The sequence below is a fragment of the Culex pipiens genome, chromosome 2 (assembly GCF_016801865.2).
Source record: "Culex pipiens pallens isolate TS chromosome 2, TS_CPP_V2, whole genome shotgun sequence".
Classification (NCBI taxonomy): domain Eukaryota; kingdom Metazoa; phylum Arthropoda; class Insecta; order Diptera; family Culicidae; genus Culex; species Culex pipiens.
In genome coordinates, this window is record NC_068938.1 from 196064470 (window position 1) to 196085889 (window position 21420).

General features: G+C 33.7%; 1 protein-coding gene across 1 annotated transcript; it reads left to right on the forward strand.

Annotated features, from left to right (window-relative positions):
- The first annotated feature begins 1907 nt into the window (after positions 1–1907).
- On the forward strand, positions 1908–15890 carry LOC120415883 (uncharacterized). Its single transcript, XM_039577520.1, has 4 exons — positions 1908–2747; positions 5401–7695; positions 7753–7977; positions 15000–15890. The coding sequence occupies exons 1-4, from the start codon at positions 2067–2069 to the stop codon at positions 15888–15890; spliced, it is 4092 nt and encodes a 1363-aa protein (XP_039433454.1). The 5' UTR covers positions 1908–2066.
- The last annotated feature ends 5530 nt before the right edge of the window (positions 15891–21420 follow it).

Here is a 21420-nt window from a genome sequence, read left to right on the forward strand (position 1 = left end):
ATTAAAGAATTTTGAGAATTTCAAGAATTTCAAGAAATTCAAGAATTTCAAGAATTTCAAGAATTTCAAAAATTTCAAGAATTTTAAGAATTTTAAGAATTTTAAGAATTTCAAGAATTTCAAGAATTTCAAGAATTTCAAGAATTTCAAGAATTTTAAAAATTTCAAGAATTTCAAGAATTTTAAGAATTTCAAGAATTTCAAGAATTTCAAGAATTTCAAGAATTTCAAGAATTTCAAGAATTTTAAAATTTCAAGAATTTCAAGAATTATAAGAATTTCAAGGATTTCAAGAATTTCAAGAATTTCAAGAATTTCAAGAATTTCAAGAATTTCAAGAATTTCAAGAATTTCAAGAATTTTAAGAATTTCAAGAATTTCAAGAATTTCATGAATTTCCAGAATTTCAAAAATTTCAAAAATTTCAAGAATTTTAAGAATTTTAAGAATTTTAAGAATTTCAAGAATTTCAAGAATTTTAAGAATTTCAAGAATTTCAAGAATTTCATGAATTTCATGAATTTCAAGAATTTCAAGAATTTCAAGAATTTTAAAAATTTCAAGAATTTCAAGAATTTTAAGAATTTAGCATAGCATAGCATTGGTGTCTACCCGTAGCTGCTACTTCGTTATTGACCAGGACCCCCAAACATTGCTCCGTGGACCACAGATGAAGAGTAGGAACCAATCATCACCCCTTCGCAATTTTCAAAAGTCCCTATCGTGCTGATCAATACCGACGCCGGCCACGACCAGAGGTAAGATACGGGGAAGTGGACGGGAATGTTAGCCGATACTTGAGTGATGGGACCGCTAAATCGGCTGCGTCTCCGACAAAGTATCACATGAGTTTTGAGGGGTTAGTAAGATGGGTATGAGGTCAGGATTCACTGTGGTAGGTGATGCGACCATGAGCAATTTGTTTATCGGTTGAAATTTTAAAAATCTTAGGCAGCCGGCTGCGGAATGATACCTATCTAGGGATTTATATATAGTATTAATTCGACCGCGATTCTCCAGAAATTCTCCGTCGGCGTGCCTTCCGATCAACGGTGATGTAGGAAGGGCTTCATTCATCAAAATTATTTTATATCATAGGCATTAAAACAAATTCGTCGACGTGCCTTCCGATCCTCGATGATATGGAAAGGACTTAATCCAGCAATACGACTTGCTTATCTCAAAAAACAAAAATCGGATCGTTTCTATCGAAAACTATATAAAAAGAACAAAAATAAAATTCATCGGCCAACGAACGCGCGAACTAAAAAAAATGAAAAAAGAAGAAGAAGAAATCCAATCACCCCATGCACTCGAACAGCGACACAAAAGAGACGGAAAATAACACGAAAAAACAGGACTGCGCGTCCCCACAAGCACCGCACTACTCATTTCAAGAATTTTAAGAATTTCTAGAATAATTAAAATTATTTTAAGAATTTAAAAAACTTTAAGAATTTCAAAAATTTTATGAATTTCAAGAATTTTAAGAATTTTAATAATTTTAAAAATTTAAATTTTTCAAAAAATTTCAGAATTGACAAAATTTAAAAAAAAAATAAGAGCATCAAGAATTTCAAACATTTCTGGAGTTTGTTTTTTTGAAAAGGTCCAATAAACCAAATTTTCATTTTTTGCTTTTTGGGTGTTTTTGAAACCGCCTTGAGTCAGATGTATTAAAAAACACCCAAAAAGCAAAATCTGAAAATTTGGTTTATTGGACCTGTTCAAAAAAAACTCCAGATTTCAAGAATTTATCAATTTTATAATTTTTCTATAAATATTTTTTTTCTTACACTTATTTCACCACTTGGTAACTTTGGGTAAGAGCAAACACAAACACAAATTTACCGTGTTTAAAACCCACGTGGCAACTTCCGCGAACCGGTTCAACCGGTAGGTCATAAATTTTTGTTTTGACATCTTTTCCCCGCAAAAAAAAAGTAAAGAAAGCCCTTTTCCTCGAACTTCCAGTTCCAAATTTAAAATAAAAGTGATTTTCAAAGTGATTTTAACTCCGTTTCGAGTTGTACTGAAATCATGCCCTCCGCCGTCGCGACGAAGCAATGTCCGGCTGTGTTCGTTTAGGCAGCCGAAGGGAACCACTTCCGGAAAACGCCGCCACAAAACAAACTTCGCCGTTTTCCCTTCCGCCGAACGTAAATGGCCGTCAGCGGGGAACGCTAACAATCCGATTGGGCGCAGTTCGGTGGACCAGCAAGAGTTTTCCGGCCGTGGAATTGTCCCTCCAGTGGTGGGGCCAGCGTGGGGAAGGAACTTTACGGTGGGAGCAGGGAAAGGTTAGGGCAGGAGGAGCAGGCGCTTCCGGATTGGAGTACCGGATTTTGACCAGTGAGGAACTTTTCCGGAAGTATTTGCGTGCGGCGGAACCGTTGCAGGGTCGTTTGGTGTCCGCGAGGACGAACAGCTTGATCGGGACGGTGCAGGTTCCGGTGCCGGGGAAGTTGGTTAACTGCCGGCCGGGAAGTGCGCAGGAAGTGACCGTTTCGGGTGTGGGGGAAATCTTCAGCGGAAGGCGATTTGGACTGGGTGAAGTTGAGCTTGAGTTTGGGCTGAGGTTTGACCAGGATCTGCGCGAGAAGGAGAACCAGAAGGTGACGAACCAGCAGCCGGCTGCGATGGTGGTAAGCGTGAAGAAGCCGCTTCCGGTAGTGATGCCGCCGGAACGGGACGCCGGACAGTTGACGGTGGAAGGAATTCCGGTGCCGTTGCATGAGACGAAGCAGGTGAGCGAATGCGAATGAAAAATAGTGAAATCCTTATCAAATATTTTCCTAATCTTCGTTTACACTTCGAATTTGGACTATTTACATTATTTTTCATGAAATTATTAAAATTTAACAGGGAATAGTGTGCAATAAACTGAAAACAGTTTAAAATACATTTTCCTGAGTTAATGATTATTTGTTAGAATTTATTTTAAATGTTTGTGAAGTTTCGATGTACAATACAAAATATTGTTTCTTTAAAACAAAAATTCAACATTTTAACAACTTAACAATTTAACAATTTAACAATTAAATATTTTAACAATTTAACAATTAAATATTTTAACAATTTAACAATTTAACAATTTAACAATTTAACAATTTAACAATTTAACAATTTAACAATTTAACAATTTAACAATTTAACAATTTAACAATTTAACAATTTAACAATTTAACAATTTAACAATTTAACAATTTAACAATTTAACAATTTAACAATTTAACAATTTAACAATTTAACAATTTAACAATTTAACAATTTAACAATTTAACAATTTAACAATTTAACAATTTAACAATTTAACAATTTAACAATTTAACAATTTAACAATTTAACAATTTAACAATTTAACAATTTAACAATTTAACAATTTAACAATTTAACAATTTAACAATTTAACAATTTAACAATTTAACAATTTAACAATTTAACAATTTAACAATTTAACAATTTAACAATTTAACAATTTAACAATTTAACAATTTAACAATTTAACAATTTAACAATTTAACAATTTAACAATTTAACAATTTAACAATTTAACAATTTAACAATTTAACAATTTAACAATTTAACAATTTAACAATTTAACAATTTAACAATTTGGCAATTTAACAATTTAACAATTTAACAATTTAACAATTTAACAATTTGGCAATTTAACAATTTAACAATTTAACAATTTAACAATTTAACAATTTAAGAATTGAAGAATTTAAGAATTTAAGAATTGAGGAATTTTTTTATTTGTCTGCCTGTGTGGATCAATCGGACCGCGCACTGGGCTCACAATCCAGAGGTCGCCGGTTCGAATCCCGGGGCGGACGCAAAAAATTCCAAGTGTAAATATAGGTATTCGGTGCCCTCTCCCCGTGCCCATACCTTCACACTTAGGAGACCCGGAAGGCGGAGTCTTGTCGCAAAAAGAACGATACACGCTTGTGGATCCGTTGACGAAACCGCAAGGTTTAAGAGGGCCACATTATAAGGTGTTACGTAGAATTTTAGAATTTTAGAATTTTAGAATTTTAGAATTTTAGAATTTTAGAATTTTAGAATTTTAGAATTTTAGAATTTTAGAATTTTAGAATTTTAGAATTTTTGAATTTTTGAATTTTTGAATTTTTGAATTTTAGAATTTTAGAATTTTAGAATTTTAGAATTTTAGAATTTTAGAATTTTAGAATTTTAGAATTTTAGAATTTTAGAATTTTAGAATTTTAGAATTTTAGAATTTTAGAATTTTAGAATTTTAGAATTTTAGAATTTTAGAATTTTAGAATTTTAGAATTTTAGAATTTTAGAATTTTAGAATTTTAGAATTTTAGAATTTTAGAATTTTAGAATTTTAGAATTTTAGAATTTTAGAATTTTAGAATTTTAGAATTTTAGAATTTTAGAATTTTAGAATTTTAGAATTTTAGAATTTTAGAATTTTAGAATTTTAGAATTTTAGAATTTTAGAATTTTAGAATTTTAGAATTTTAGAATTTTAGAATTTTAGAATTTTAGAATTTTAGAATTTTAGAATTTTAGAATTTTAGAATTTTAGAATTTTAGAATTTTAGAATTTTAGAATTTTAGAATTTTAGAATTTTAGAATTTTAGAATTTTAGAATTTTAGAATTTTAGAATTTTAGAATTTTAGAATTTTAGAATTTTAGAATTTTAGAATTTTAGAATTTTAGAATTTTAAAATTTTAGAATTTTAGAATTTTAGAATTTTAGAATTTTAGAATTTTAGAATTTTAGAATTTTAGAATTTTAGAATTTTAGAATTTTAGAATTTTAGAATTTTAGAATTTTAGAATTTTAGAATTTTAGAATTTTAGAATTTTAGAATTTTAGAATTTTAGAATTTTAGAATTTTAGAATTTTAGAATTTTAGAATTTTAGAATTTTAGAATTTTAGAATTTTAAAATTTTAGAATTTTAGAATTTTAGAATTTTAGAATTTTAGAATTTTAGAATTTTAGAATTTTAGAATTTTAGAATTTTAAAATTTTAAAATTTTAGAATTTTAGAATTTTAGAATTTCATATTTTTGTGGATTTTTGTAATGGATTGAGGAATTTAGGAATTTTGGATTTTTAGATTGTTGGAATTTTGGAATTTTAGAATTTTAGAATTTGGGAATTTTGAAATTTGGGAGTGTTGGAATTTTGGAATTCTGGAATATTGCAATTTTGGAATTTGAGAATTTGGGGATATAGAAATTTTAGAATTTTAGAAGTTTAGAATTTCACAATTTCGGAATATGTTTTTTGTTTTTTTTTTTGTTTTTTTTGTGTGTTTTTTTGTTTTTATTTAATAAAAGCGTATTGCACTGTTCTTGGTTTCTGTACATTCTGGCAACTATCCAAACTAATTTTCGCTTCCACCTTCCAGGTGAAATCCTTCCGCTCGCTGGACACCCGCTCCCGCACCAAGGTCTTGAGCTACCTCTCCGGGCGCCTGTCCTCATCCGAAGACGAGGACGCTACCCTGCACGAAATCTGCTCGATATCGCCGGCGGAAAGCATGCTCGAGGCGCTCGACAAATTCGACGCCGCTCCGCGCAAGACGGACTACCTCCGGGTGGTGGATTCCGCCCGCGTCCACGTGGACTCGCTGCGATTTACCAAGGCGGGGCTGAAGGAGCTGTTCCACAAGTCGAAGCTGGTGTCGCTGGGGGACGTTGGGTTTGTGGTGAAGGTCCGGATGCCTGGTGCGAGGGGTGGGGAGAAGGTGCGGTTTGGGTCGGTTTCCGTGTCGGATTGTGGGGAGGTACGGTTTGACGGGAGAGCGGTGGTGAAGTTGACGGTGCCGAAGAAGGTTGAGGATTGTCAGTTTGAGTTTTTGATTTATTTGGCGCTTGGACCGGCGTTTCATCAGCGATCGGCGAGTGGGAGGCAGATATTTTTGGGTTCTTCGGTGATTAAGTTGGAGGAATTGGTGGGGAATCGCTTTGCTTGCCACAAGAAGTGTCCGGTGCGGTTGGTGTCGGACGATATCCTGCTGGGGATGCTGACGGTTCGGCTGGAGTTGGGCGCTCGGAGTCTGCACTTTGGTCCGGAGTTGATTGACGCGCTGCAGGTGGACAAGGAGAACGTTGAGGTGCGGAGTTCGTCGTCTAGTGAGTCTGGGGATTTGAGTGAGACTCCGCGATGCTGGGCGTACAAACCCCCACCGCGGCATCACTTTCATTGTCGACCGATGACCTGCAGCCAGGATGAGAAGGGAAGTGGCGGGGAGGGTGCCAAGCCAAGTGTTCAGCAAGCAGATTCGCAGTCTACTTCCGGTTCAGCTCCAGTGGAGAAGAAAAGTGTTCAAGGGGAAGGTTCCGAAAGTAAACCGCAATCGATGGACACCCAGGAACGGCCAAAGAGTCCTCCGAAGCACGCCCTGCACGGAGTTCTTCACCTGGGTCAGCTGAAGGAAGCTCCGGAACTCGAATCCGGTGGTTACTTCCTGGTGGCGCATGGCTTCTGGTCTACCGACGGTGAAGACCCAATTCTAACCACGGAAATAGCCCAGAACGGGTCTTCTTTCAATTATCTGATCACTTTCCCAGTTCTTTCGGACGAGCGGTTCCTCGAGCGAACCCGCAACCAGCACATGCTGGTGGAACTCTGGCAAAAAGCGGCCGGCACGGCCGAGAAGCTGGTCGGAGTGACGCGACTTCCGTTGCACCAGTTCTACATAGCCTTCCGGGACGCCCAGCTGGCGGATCATCTCTCTCGGGCCAAACTTCCGGTTGTGTCGATTGACGGATGGAGCGGAATCGGATCGCCGCTTGCGGCGGAACCCTGTGGCCAGGTACAGGCGGTCCTAGCCGTTGGCACCGAGAACCAGGTCGAGTACTTCAAGCTGTCCAGAGGACTCGGACAACACCACAGCGGAGACGCTCCCATGGCCGGTCGTAGACCGGCAGTCCCGGAAGTGGAAAAATCAACCTCCGCAACCCAAACCGCCAACCGCCCCTCTTCCGGATCCGACTCCAGCAGCTACCAACCCATCAACACGACCCCCTCCTCCGCCGGCAAGCAGCAATCCGAGGTCGCCAACATGCTGTCCGCGTTCATCGAGAACCTCGCCCAGCGTCTCCCCATCTCATCCGAACGCAGCACCGCCCCCTGCTACGACCAGAACTTTGCCGAATCCCGCGCCCCAACCGTGGCCCCAACCCCCTCCCTGCCCCAATCCCCCCACTCCCAAGCCAACAAACCGGAAATGCGCAAAACGTCCGACCTGCTCGAAAATCTCCAACGCGCCCTCTCCCAAAAACCCCCCGCCGGATTCACCTCCAACCTGCTGACCGCCCCGTCCGCTTCCCCCTCCGAGGAACGCGCCCCGGAACTCCCAAAACCCGAAGACGAACCCAAACCCGCCCAAATAACCCCCCAGGAAAAGCTCTTCTCCGTCGCGGTCGAAATCGAGCAGGCCGTCAATCTGCCCAAGCTGAACGTCAGCAAAAAGTACGGCAAACGGAACAAGAACAAAGCCGGCGGCCAGCAGCAACGCATCGAGCTGGAACCGAGCGCGTACGTCACCTTCGAGGGGTACAACCTGGCGGCGGGAACGGCCAACACGGTCAAGTCGCACGAAGGGATCGTCTACACGACGGCGGTCGTCGAGGCGAGCTGCAATCCGGCCTGGGGCAAGAAGTTTGCCGTTCAACTTCCGGTGGATTTGATGACGAATGTAAGTTACCTTGATATCCTGGCTTAAAAATTCAAACTAATTTATCAAATCTTCCAGGACGAGAAGCGCTTCATCCTGAAGGTTTGGCGCAAGGCGGTTAGTGCCGGAGGGGATGCGGCCAAAACGCAGAGCCAGCGGGGGCAGCAGCAGCCGGCACCGATGGAGGACGCCGTGGTGGGCTTCACGGCTGTGGATCTGAGCGTGCTGTTGAACGGGATGCCCTGTATCATGGGGTGGTACAACATTATGGACTTTTCCGGGAGATGTAACGGGCAGATTAAGGTGAGTGAATTAGGACATTTTAAGTAGAAGGTTGTTGGTCAGGTCAAGGGGCATTAAAGTGTCAAGAACTGAGCTCTTTGAGGTCGTTTCCATGGCTGGGGTGCAAATCATATTCGAATCCCTGCCATATGAATACCGAGTTCAACAAAAAAATGTAAAATTTAAGACAATTTAAAATTTTAAAATTTCTAAATAAAAAAAATGCAGATATTGACATGGTGTCGATTTCTGGAAAAGTCAGGGAAAACCTGGAATTGTCAGGGAATTTTATTTGACCTGGAAAAGTCAGGGAAAGTCAGGGAATTTTAAGCTGGGTCAGGGAATTTCGATGATCTTAAAAATATTACTACAAAATTTCATTTCTTTTCAAAAATTCGCCCTTGATGATGTATTTGAATGTCATCCAGGCCAAACTTTACAACAGTGATAATATTAAATTTTTTATATTGGTCATTCCGGAAGGAACGGTGAACTCCATATGACAAATGCTTAAGAAAAGGGTCATGATGAAAAACGCGTAGCTTGTTTGCAATATGTTTAGGTTTAAAAATCAAATAATTTGTATTTGATTTGAATTTCCGTTCAACTGAATATTACAAGTTATCAACAAATTACTAGCGCACACAGGGTGGGACAATATGAGGCAGTTGCCCCACCATCCTCAGAGATTTGTTCTAAAATTGGTTGTTTGCTTAGCATAAAGGGACCGTAGAGAAAATCATACATTTTGTCAGAAAAATTTAATGATTTAAAAAGTCAAAAGTTAAAAAATTCGAAGATTTGAAAATAAAAAATAAAAATTAAAATTCTAAATCATAAAGATTTTAAAATTTTGAAATTCTGATATTTTGGAATTGTTGATTTCTTAATTTTTGAATTCTTATTCTTAAATTCTAAAAAAATATAAGGTTAGAAAATTTTCCAAAATTTCACTTTAGTATTCGTTATCTAAATTTTTATTTTTCTCAAAATTAACCTGAACTATGATTTTAAAATTATCCAAAGTAGTCTAATTTTGTGTAATCTAAAATGTAAGCAAAAAAGTGATGGTGAAATGGAATTAAAAATTAAAGAAATAAATTCAAGAATTAAAGAAATAAAACAAAAATTTATGGAAAAATAGGGTTGTTACGGACTACACTCAACGCATTTAAAAACATACTGACTCTGAATATTTAATTTTTTTAAAGTTTTGAGTAATAATTTTTACCCTTATTTATTGTTTTTTTATACTGGATACATTCAATTTTAATCTTGTGAATCTTAATCATATTTCAAACTTTTCCTAAAGATACAGACATTTGGAAGCAACAAAAATTATTATTGGGCATGTTCCAGTGGGTTTACTGTGCTTCTATCCCAAATATGAGCTTGATTGGACGTAACAGAAGCTTCCCACCTTTGAATTTTAGATGGGATTCAACCAGTAGATTTTTTTTTAATTTGAACATTCTTGAAGAAAAATAAAAAAAAATCAAAACATTCAAAAATTAAATCACCAACATTCAAAATTAGATTATTCAGAAATTAGGAAATAAAATTAGGAAAAATATTATTAAAGCCCCAAAAAAATAAATTCATACAAAAAAAATTAAAGATCCGAAATTTTTAAATATTTTTAAAAAATCTGAAAACAAAAATCAAAGGTATCAATATTCAAATATAAAAAATAAAATAAAAACAATCAAGAGAACAAAAAAAATGTTAAATTCTTAAATTCTGAAATTCTGAAATTCTGAAATTCTGAAATTCTGAAATTCTTAAATTCTTAAATTCTTAAATTCTTAAATTCTTAAATTTTTAAATTCTTAAATTCTTAAATTCTTAAATTCTTAAATTCTTAAATTCTTAAATTCTTAAATTCTTAAATTCTTAAATTCTTAAATTCTTAAATTCTTTTATGTTACCATCTTAGATTGCAGAAAACCTGATAAAATTTGAAGTGTTTTTAGAGTTTTTTTTCGGTTAAAGAAATTTTTAGAAGAAGATGTAGGAAAATTTGCTTCGATTTTTCTAAGTGACGCTTTGGTAAGATCAAAGAGTATGTATTCTCTCTGGTAAGATCATCGAGTATGAACTGTATCTTAAATTTAAAACCTCAAACATCGAGAATTTATTACAATTTTTAAATTTTATTATTTTTTTATTAAGATTTCACATTTCTAAATGTTGAAATTTTTGTTTTTTTTTTAGCAAAAATACATTTTCAGCGTTTCAAGATTTTGTGTTCTGAGATTTCAAAATTGAATTTATTATAAAAGTTTTTTGTATGTTTGTCGCAAAATTATTTTTCTTAAAATAACGTGGATTTTGCGCGGATTGGGTTTTGGGATGGCGCGGATTTTTTTCGATTTCTTCGTAACAATTCTGAGTAAAGGAATTTGAGAGTTCAAGAATTTATAAAATATGGTCTCCCCGTAAATTTGTCAGCATCAGAGATTTCATAGGGATTGTACAACTACATTTCACATATTTTCCCCAAACAACATTCAAGGGGTTACAAGGAGGAGTTCCTGTGGTCAGATCGAGCTTAAATTTGGAATCTATTCCAAAACACCCAATTATCTATGTTTGATAAATAATGACTATTTGAAAAGCTCGAGCAGGTTGTATTTTGTTTATATTTTTATAAAATGTATTGATCGTGTGAATGATCGTCTGTAGGCTCTAGTCAAAGTATAAACCATTTTTTTTTAATTTTATAGCAAAAATATTTTTTTTGTAAAATTATTTTAGAAGATGTTTTCTTCAAATATCCAGAAAACCGTTTACTTTAAATACATTGATTGTTGAAAAATACCTAGATCTTTTTTAAAACCGTAAACATGTACTTGAAATTTTTTCATTTAGTTGTATATTTTTCTTAGTTTTTCAATTTTGTTTTAAACTTTCTTAAGGTTCTACAAAATTACATATTTTTTCAAGTTTTTGTCTCCAAAACCTTTAGTTTTTTTAATAAGAAAACGCAATCAAAAATGGCATTGGCCCAATTCGTTTGAAAATTCCGCAAAATGTCAACAATTTTAAAATTAAACATGACTTCTTACTTAAATTCAAATTTTCAATTGTTTTTTTTTTTTGAAAACTTTTAACTTGACATTTTCTTTAGGAAGTGAAGTGCCTTGGGCATGAGTAAGGATCTCGACGCCGTTAGCAATGTTGGCTTTAATATAAAATTTCGTGATAATATCACTTCCCCCCAGCCAACATTTTTGCCATGCGAAGCGGGCCTCGACGCTGTGTCTAGGTTTAATTCCTAGCTAGGTGCCATCAGTGTCTTAAGAGGTGGTCCCAAGGCCGAGTAGGAGTTCATGAAGCAAATTAGTCGTCTCCCACCCCTTTTAAATTGAAAAATGAACTCTGAAACCAGCGCTTACTCACAACAGAAACAGAGGCCTCTTCTAGGCATTGTAGGATAGAATAGATTTTGAAATTTATTTAAAAAAAAATATTATTACGTAGCATTTTGATATGTCAAAATTTCCATAGAGTCTCGGTCAATCAATAGTGCGATGATATCGGACAAAATTCGTTAATCTGTTGAACTAACGGTTTTCGGATTATGGTTGTATCGACCATTGTTGCGAATCGAGGGTCTACTGGAGCCTTGACGATCAAATGGAGCCTAACATTTCAAAAGGGCGCATGGGTTTTGTGAACAGGAGTGTGTCTCCTTCACTCAAATGACAGTTTACATAAGGTATAATAGAGATGCACTCTTGTTTGCAAAGCTCTATGCCCTAATGAAATGAATGGCATGAAATAGTCGTCTTAATTACTAGTGTTCAACTTATGAACTGTTCATTTATGTTTATTGGTTTTTGGAAGCGGCAAGACTGGTTTAAAAACAAGATCCTTTACCTTATTTCAAGCAAAACATTGTAAAAGGTCCTAAGTCAAAAATGTAAACAAACGAGATTTTCACTGCAAACGATGCATTTAGCCGAAAACTATCACTACATTTCGAGAAAAGTATAAAAAGTTGATTTATATGTGAAAAAAATCCAGTTTTGCAAAAGGCCAAAGTTTATCACATTTTGTTTGTTTTCAATTTCCTCATAGACCCTTGGAATCAAATGGCCAATATGGAAACTGATTTGTTTTGTTTTGAAATCGTGTTAGGTCCAGGGACCAACACATTGCCATTTCAAAACAAAAATAGAAACAAAGTATGGCCCTTTGTTTCAAATTAGTGGAATAGAACGACGAACGGTCCGAGCAGCCCGCTTGAAAGTCCAGCCGGTCCTGCGGGACTGGCAGGGCGTGTCTCGGCTTTGTCCACCGGCGGAAGTTGCAGGGGATGTAAAAATGTTGGCGGTAGAAGTAGGCATCCGGGTGGTGATCACAGCATCAATTCTCGGTACGGACAGTGCCGAAAATTACACCCCAATAAATCTCGGATCCAAAAACCCAGCAGAACCACAATTCAGACGGTCTCTGCTTCATCAACTACTTCATGGAAAAAACCGGCAACCGCACTTCGTCGACGGGCGTCACCAGCAACCCCAACTCGGCAACAACGACGTGTAACAAGTTAACCTATACCCAGCCAACAAATAAATACGCCGGGGATCAGCCTAGCCGACGACTTCCGGAACAACCCGGCAATTGTGTAAACCACCGATGACCGCCACGACGGTAAATACATCACGAGCCGATCCGACGACACGAACGCCAACACTTCGTTCATTTCGTCGCTGGCGCATCGATCCGGAGCGGCTGATAAGTCAGTGTTTGAATGGAGAATATGCTGGCCTCGGACGCGATCCAAAACACAATGCGTGGAGACCGCCAACCGGTGCCAAGACTTACCCCGACAACCCATGTTCTGCGCCGTCCGCGACGTCTCCAATCAACAAATCAACAGTTGAGTTACTCTTCCTCAAACATCAATTTGCTCAAAATAAATATTCTCTAGTATTTCAATTTCAACATCCAAAGTTAATCCTAAGGCTTTAGACGATCTTTCATACCTAAAATAACACAAATACCTCGCATAAAAACTTCAAAAAACTATTTAAAACACCGAAAAAATGAATTTGATGCAAAAGGCCAAACAGAATAAAGAAATTTGTTTTGGTTTGGGCTGTTTTGGCCACGGTACAAACAAACAAAGCATCAACATAAACAAGCTGTCATCGTGTTAGGCCAGGGGCCAAAATGGAAAGTGAAACTTTCCCAGTTTACAAAGGAACTAAAGTGCAAAGGGCCAAAGCATATCTCGTGGAATCAAAACTTTCTGACGGGGCCTATGAAACTTTTTCATCAATATTCTCGATTAAAATATATTTATTGGAAATTTTGACCACAAGGCAATACAATAGCAACAGTGTTCATCCTTTAAGGGAATAAACTTTGAAATTACCCTAGTTTTATTGAATTGGGATTTAAAAAACTTTTCGCAAATTTCAACTTGATTTTTCTCAATGTTTTGAAAATGGACTTGGAACCTTTTACAATGTTTTGCTTGATTTGGCGTTATAATAAAACATTCGGGGATTTGAGATTAAATTTACTTTCAGACAGTTTAGTTTAGGTTGTTGATTAAAGTTAGATAGTTTTCCGTAGATGAATAATTGGACTTAAATGATTAGTTGATTTGAACGAAGTGTAACATTTCATTGGCAGATCTGTTTCTAGTTGTAATGTACGACAAGACTATTGACGGACGTGACAGGTCGGCAGTTAGTTTTCATCTTTTTTTCTCTAGTATTTTTTATTTCCTTTAAATTTGGAATACATCATAGGTTTCTTTTGTATAGATCTCCGATTAGTTACATTTTCTTATTTAACTAACTAATAATTTAATTTATTCCGGGCCTTCTTACTTTGAATCACAATTTCAGATTTTCTTTATTCAGTGTTAAACTTAGATTACCGTAACTGCTCAAATCATCCAAGTTCTTACTACTCACATCAACACTAATTTTCTTTCACCTCTCCCCTCCCGATCCCCTATATCTTCCGGTGGTGTTCATTTGGTATGCAATACTAGTTCGGCCACAACCCTTTTTTCCACAAGAAACCGGACTTGGACTGACTTGAGGCCGCGTCCCCCACCTTGCTCCGTAAAACGAAAACGAAAACGAAACGAAACATTTTCTTTAGGAAGTGAAGTGAAACTAACTAATCGCAATTTGAAATTTGCAACAATTGTAATTATTAATTATTTCTAGAGTTTTTTTAAAGGTCCTGTAAGCTATTGTGTTTCATATGTTTATAGGACCCACACAAAAAAAATTGTAGATTTTTTGGTAGAAGGCAACATTTAAAATTGCATCACCAGATAAAAAACATATGACAATTTTATGGTTGCACATTTTGGATGTTCGATTAGAAAAAAATGATTGACAAAATAAAAAAAAAAGTTGTTAGGTTTTTGCAGAATCCGTCGTTAAAAAAATAAAATAAAAAAGTCTTTATTTTTCTCTATATCTTAAATTTGCAATATTCAAAAAGGAAAATGCATGAAATCATAAAAACGCTCCAAACAATATGTTAGTATAGAAAACCAAAAAATTGGTGGTCTGGAGGGGTCAGGGAAAAGTCAGGGAATTTTATTTTGGGATTTGGATCGACACCATGTATTGTAATATTCCAGAATTTTATAATTCTAAAACCCAAAAATATCAATTTTAAAAAAAGATAAATAATATTAAAAAACATAATTTCAAATGGTAGACTTGATTTTGAAGTCTGATTTTTTTCTCGAACGAACCGGAAACTTATCAAACGTTTCATTTTTTAACATTGAAAATCGGACTAATACTTGACAGAATATCGTCAGTTAAAAAATGATAGCTAATTATAAAACAGATCATTCGATTTTCAAAAAAATATATACAAAGGGACTTACTTACCTCAGCACTCTGAAAAAAATAGATAAAAGAAATAAATAATTACATGGAAACTTTAGAAAAATACTATTTTTTTTAATTTCTAACAATTAAAATTTCTAAATAAATTTAACTGAAATGAAATCCATTTACGGTTTTCGTAAAATCCTACCTTCTCCCTTCCAGGTCAACATCCAACCCCAGGAGAACGTGACCATCTACAAGGACGACGGCGCCAACTTCCAGATCCCGCTGTCGATCGACGTCGAGTGCGGCGACATCGACGCCACCGGCAACACGTCCCTGTCGCGTGCCCTCAAGCGCAAATTTACCGAACTCGAAGAAATCTCCCAACGGTTGAAGGCGCGCCTCTTTGACGTGACCGGCAGCGACGACAACGACGATCCGGACGACGAGTTCGAGCGAGATCTGAACACCGAGGCGGACGAGGGAGACGACGGCGAGTGGGTTGACCCGCTGGAGGACACTTCCTCCGGACAGAAGCGGAACAGCCAACATCCGAACGGTGAGGCGGCTATGACGTTGACCACGAACACTTCGTCGTACTCGTACACGATGAACTCGGACCGTCGCGTGCCGGAGCGCAGCCTGACCGGATGTTCCGACCGCTCAACGCAGCGTTCGACGACGAGCGCTTCCGTCCTCGAAGGTCAGCTACAGCTGGAAGAACTCCTTAAAAAGCACGATCTCGACACGCTGTTCAATCCGAAACTCCTGAAAAGTCTCATCAACCCGTCGGTCATGTCCACGTCCGAGTCGACTCCGTCTCCGTCGCGCGGCAATCCGTACGAGAATCTACTCCAGGAGGAGACCGGATCCGGTGCGGGAACCAGCGCGGACGACGCCGATATGAGCGAAGATTCGCCGCGGACCGTCACCTCGGACAAGGTGAAGCTGATTTCGAGTGCGCTCCAGCGGACTACGATTTCGGACGATCCGACAACGGTGGGAACGACCACGACGACGACAACGACGACAAAGGGGGAAGGATCCGGTGAGGATCAGCAGAAGCGGGAGGCACCCGAGGGGGAACCGATGAAGGTCAACGATAAGTAAGTTTCAGTTTTTTTTTTTTATTTCCGCTTTTAAAATGCTTCTCAACGATGACGATGATGATAAATAGCTTTTACCAACGTACATTTATGCTCGAGTTCAATATACACGTATTCAAGGACAAACACAAATACAGTAAAGGTTCACAATTGACTCAACACAATTGAATTGAGGAAAAAGAAAAAAAAAAACAACGTTGAGTTGCTACCAATTGTGAGTTATTGAAAGTATTCGATGATATTATTAACTAGAATAAAGGCTAAGTTAAATTGAGCATCAATTAAATTAAATAAAAAAAAAAACAAACTATTAGATAGTTCTTAAATAGACGGGAAAGAAAGCCATTGTCGACCATCAACAAATTACAATCAAAATTTTACTATCGAGAAGTCTGAAACTGAAAAAAAAACTCTAAAACTCCTAAATTCTAAAATTCCGAACCTTAAATATTATTAATTTATTCTGATTATATTAATTAAAATTTGAAAAAAAAAACAGCAATCAAAATGTTTTGAAAATATCAATGGAATTTCTAAGTTTATGAATTTATGGATTTCTCTAATTCTAAAACTCCAAAATCCCGGATCGTAAACAATAAAAATTCATTTAAAAATTTTAAAATTCTAAAATTCTAAAATTCTAAAATTCTAAAATTCTAAAATTCTAAAATTCTAAAATTCTAAAATTCTAAAATTCTAAAATTCTAAAATTCTAAAATTCTAAAATTCTAAAATTCTAAAATTCTAAAATTCTAAAATTCTAAAATTCTAAAATTCTAAAATTCTAAAATTCTAAAATTCTAAAATTCTAAAATTCTAAAATTCTAAAATTCTAAAATTCTAAAATTTTAAAATTCTAAAATTCTAAAATTCTAAAATTCTAAAATTCTAAAATTCTAAAATTCTAAAATTCTAAAATTCTAAAATTCTAAAATTCTAAAATTCTAAAATTCTAAAATTCTAAAATTCTAAAATTCTAAAATTCTAAAATTCTAAAATTCTAAAATTCTAAAATTCTAAAATTCTAAAATTCTAAAATTCTAAAATTCTAAAATTCTAAAATTCTAAAATTCTAAAATTCTAAAATTCTAAAATTCTAAAATTCTAAAATTCTAAAATTCTAAAATTCTAAAATTCTAAAATTCTAAAATTTTAAAATTCTAAAATTCTAAAATTCTAAAATTCTAAAATTCTAAAATTCTAAAATTCTAAAATTCTAAAATTCTAAAATTCTAAAATTCTAAAATTCTAAAATTCTAAAATTCTAAAATTCGAAAATTCGAAAATTCGAATCGAAAATTCGAAAATTCAAAAATTCGAAAATTTGAAAATTCGAAAATTCGAATATTCGAAAATTCAAAAATTCGAAAATTCGAAAATTCAAAAATTCGAAAATTCGAAAATTTGAGAATTCGAAACATCGAAAATTCAAAAATTCCAAAATTCTAAAATTCTAAAATTCTAAAATTCTAAAATTCTAAAATTCTAAAATTCTAAAATTCTAAAATTCTAAAATTCTAAAATTCTAAAATTCTAAAATTCTAAAATTTTAAAATTCTAAAATTCTAAAATTCTAAAATTCTAAAATTCTAAAATTCTAAAATTCTAAAATTCTAAAATTCTAAAATTCTAAAATTCTAAAATTCTAAAATTCTAAAATTCTAAAATTCTAAAATTCTAAAATTCTAAAATTCTAAAATTCTAAAATTCTAAAATTCTAAAATTCTAAAATTCTAAAATTCTAAAATTCTAAAATTCTAAAATTCTAAAATTCTAAAATTCTAAAATTCTAAAATTCTAAAATTCTAAAATTTTAAAATTCTAAAATTCTAAAATTCTAAAATTCTAAAATTCTAAAATTCTAAAATTCTAAAATTCTAAAATTCTAAAATTCTAAAATTCTAAAATTCTAAAATTCTAAAATTCTAAAATTCTAAAATTCTAAAATTCTAAAATTCTAAAATTCTAAAATTCTAAAATTCTAAAATTCTAAAATTCTAAAATTCTAAAATTCTAAAATTCTAAAATTCTAAAATTCTAAAATTCTAAAATTCTAAAATTCTAAAATTCTAAAATTCTAAAATTCTAAAATTCTAAAATTCTAAAATTCTAAAATTCTAAAATTCTAAAATTCTAAAATTCTAAAATTTTAAAATTCTAAAATTCTAAAATTCTAAAATTCTAAAATTCTAAAATTCTAAAATTCTAAAATTCTAAAATTCTAAAATTCTAAAATTCTAAAATTCTAAAATTCTAAAATTCTAAAATTCTAAAATTCTAAAATTCTAAAATTCTAAAATTCTAAAATTCTAAAATTCTAAAATTCTAAAATTCTAAAATTCTTAAATTCTAAAATTCTAAAATTCTAAAATTCTAAAATTCTAAAATTCTAAAATTTTAAAATTCTAAAATTCTAAAATTCTAAAATTCTAAAATTCTAAAATTCTAAAATTCTAAAATTCTAAAATTCTAAAATTCTAAAATTCTAAAATTCTAAAATTCTAAAATTCTAAAATTCTAAAATTCTAAAATTCTAAAATTCTAAAATTCTAAAATTCTAAAATTCTAAAATTCTAAAATTCTAAAATTCTAAAATTCTAAAATTCTAAAATTCTAAAATTCGAAAATTCGAAAATTCGAAAATTCGAATCGAAAATTCGAAAATTCGAAAATTCAAAAATTCGAAAATTTGAAAATTCGAAAATTCGAATATTCGAAAATTCAAAAATTCGAAAATTCGAAAATTCGAAAATTCGAAAATTCGAAAATTCAAAAATTCGAAAATTCGAAAATTTGAGAATTCGAAACATCGAAAATTCAAAAATTCCAAAATTCTAAAATTCTAAAATTCTAAAATTCTAAAATTCTAAAATTCTAAAATTCTAAAATTCTAAAATTCTAAAATTCTAAAATTCTAAAATTTTAAAATTCTAAAATTCTAAAATTCTAAAATTCTAAAATTCTAAAATTCTAAAATTCTAAAATTCTAAAATTCTAAAATTCTAAAATTCGAAAATTCGAAAATTCGAAAATTCGAATCGAAAATTCGAAAATTCAAAAATTCGAAAATTTGAAAATTCGAAAATTCGAATATTCGAAAATTCAAAAATTCGAAAATTCGAAAATTCGAAAATTCAAAAATTCGAAAATTCGAAAATTTGAGAATTCGAAACATCGAAAATTCAAAAATTCCAAAATTCTAAAATTCAAAAATTCTAAAATTCTAAAATTCTAAAATTCTAAAATTCTAAAATTCTAAAATTCTAAAATTCTAAAATTCTAAAATTCTAAAATTCTAAAATTCTAAAATTCTAAAATTCTAAAATTCTAAAATTCTAAAATTCTAAAATTCTAAAATTCTAAAATTCTAAAAGTCTAAAATTCTAAAATACTAAAATTCTAAAATTCTAATTCTTGTTATTCGAATTTTAGAATTCTCTTTTTAATGTTAAATTTTGGATAATATTTAGGGCTTCTTGAATCTCGATTTTAGCTATTTTTAAGTTTTTTAATAAAAAAAAAAAAAAATTATATTGTAAGGCCGTTGCAAATATTTTTCAAAGTTTATGCCTCTCGGCTCTGACCAAAGTGGGGGGGGAATTTTTTCCTCCAAAAATTTTTTTTTGTGGGACTGTACATTGGTATTTCATGAAAATTTAAAATGTTTTCAAAGTAGTTAAAACATGCTAAATATGATTATTAGGGTGTTTCAGCCAAACAAAAAAGTTCTCAGAATCAGACAAACCGAGGTTCCCCTAGTAGAGGATACCCATAGGGACTCTCATGCCAAATATCAGCCCATTTGGTTGAGAATTGGCCTGTCCCCAGCGGTTTAAAGTTTACATGGAAATTACTATGGGATTTTTGTGCTTTTGGTTCAATCGTTCCTACAGGTCTGGGTACAACATGGATTCACTCGGAATAAAGACAGGTGTGTAGGGGATGGTCCAATGAACACATTCCAGAAGGAATTAGGCTTGTCCATTCTGTCCCCAAGGTGCGCATTGGATCGACGTCCGGTGTCTCCAAAACCAACAATTCATCCTTCAAAAGCATCGTATTTCCTTAGTATGCTATGACGGCTAGGAGAAAACCACGACGCCCCATATGAGACGGTGAACACGTGGAGAGGCATCGATTGCATTATAAACGCAAAATCATCATTTTACGTTATTTAGAATAGTTGAAATTCTTCCAGGAACAACAATAATTACAATTTTAGTACTTTAAAGAATCTTTCTGAGCCAAAACTCGAGTAGATGCTCTGCCACGTGTTCACCGTCTGACATGGGGCGTCGTAATTTTCTTCTAGCCGTCATAGCATACTAAGGACAATGCGTACATTTGAAGGGTGAATCGATGATTCTGGAGACACCGGACGTCGATCCAATGCGCACCTTGGGGACAGAATGGACAAGCCTAATTCCTTCTGGAATGTGTTCATTGAACCATCCCCTACACACCTGTCTTTATTCCGAGTGAATCCAGGTTGTCCCCAGACCTGTAGGAACGATTTAACGAAAAGCACAAAAATCCCATAGTAATTTCCATGTAAACTTTAAACCGCTGGGGACAGGCCAATTCTCAACCAAATGGGCTGATATTTGGCATGAGAGTCCCTATGGGTATCCTCTACTAGGGGAACCTCGGTTTGCCTGATTCTGAAAACTTTTTTGTTTGGCTGAAACACCCTAATGATTATAAACGCGGGAAAATGCATTTTAACTGGTTTTCAGTTGGTTAAACTTTAATTTTCATTAAAATTTTGAAGTTTTTCGAAAAAATATTTGTTTTTCCCCTGATTTTTCAGGCCAACTTTGAAGGGTGGGCGACATAAACTTTTAAAAATATTTGCAACGGCCTAAATTATCAAAAATTAAAATTTTTGAACTTTGATTTTTTCAAGTTTTGATCACGATTTTTTTTCTTTTTTCTTTTTTAAACAAGTTTTGAACACGTAGGGGAAAGTGGGGCAAGTATAACAATTTAAGGAAATGCTCGTTATAACCCATTAAAAAGTTAAAAAATCTGTCTGTTTATCAGTTTTCAAGTACTTTCATGTATTTATTTCCCAATAAAATATGTTGTTTCAGCAATGGAGCACTTCCATTCGAGCAGTTTTTGCTTTTTTCTACAATGTATTTCTTATGGAGCGAACTGTCAAAAACTGCTCGACTGCGGGTGCTCCATTCGTATTTTTTTCCATACTAAAAATCCATATGGTACACTTAATTGCCCCACCTGAACATGATTTTTTTAAAGTTCTCAACAAAAATAACCAAAAGTTAAATCATGCTTTATAATAGGTGCAAATCATTAGTAGGGACACTTCTGATCTAGGAAAAATACCAGTTTGATAAAATGAGCCTTAAAACGAACCCAAAGCCTTATGTTGTACATTCCAAATATTATAAGAAAACAAAGGATTTGAAAAAAACTTCATTAAATCTTATGCCCAGTGGCGTTAACGTCGTTTTGGAAGTTGTGTGGTAGTAGAATCAGCTAATTGCATTGCTAGCAACAATTCCTCATAT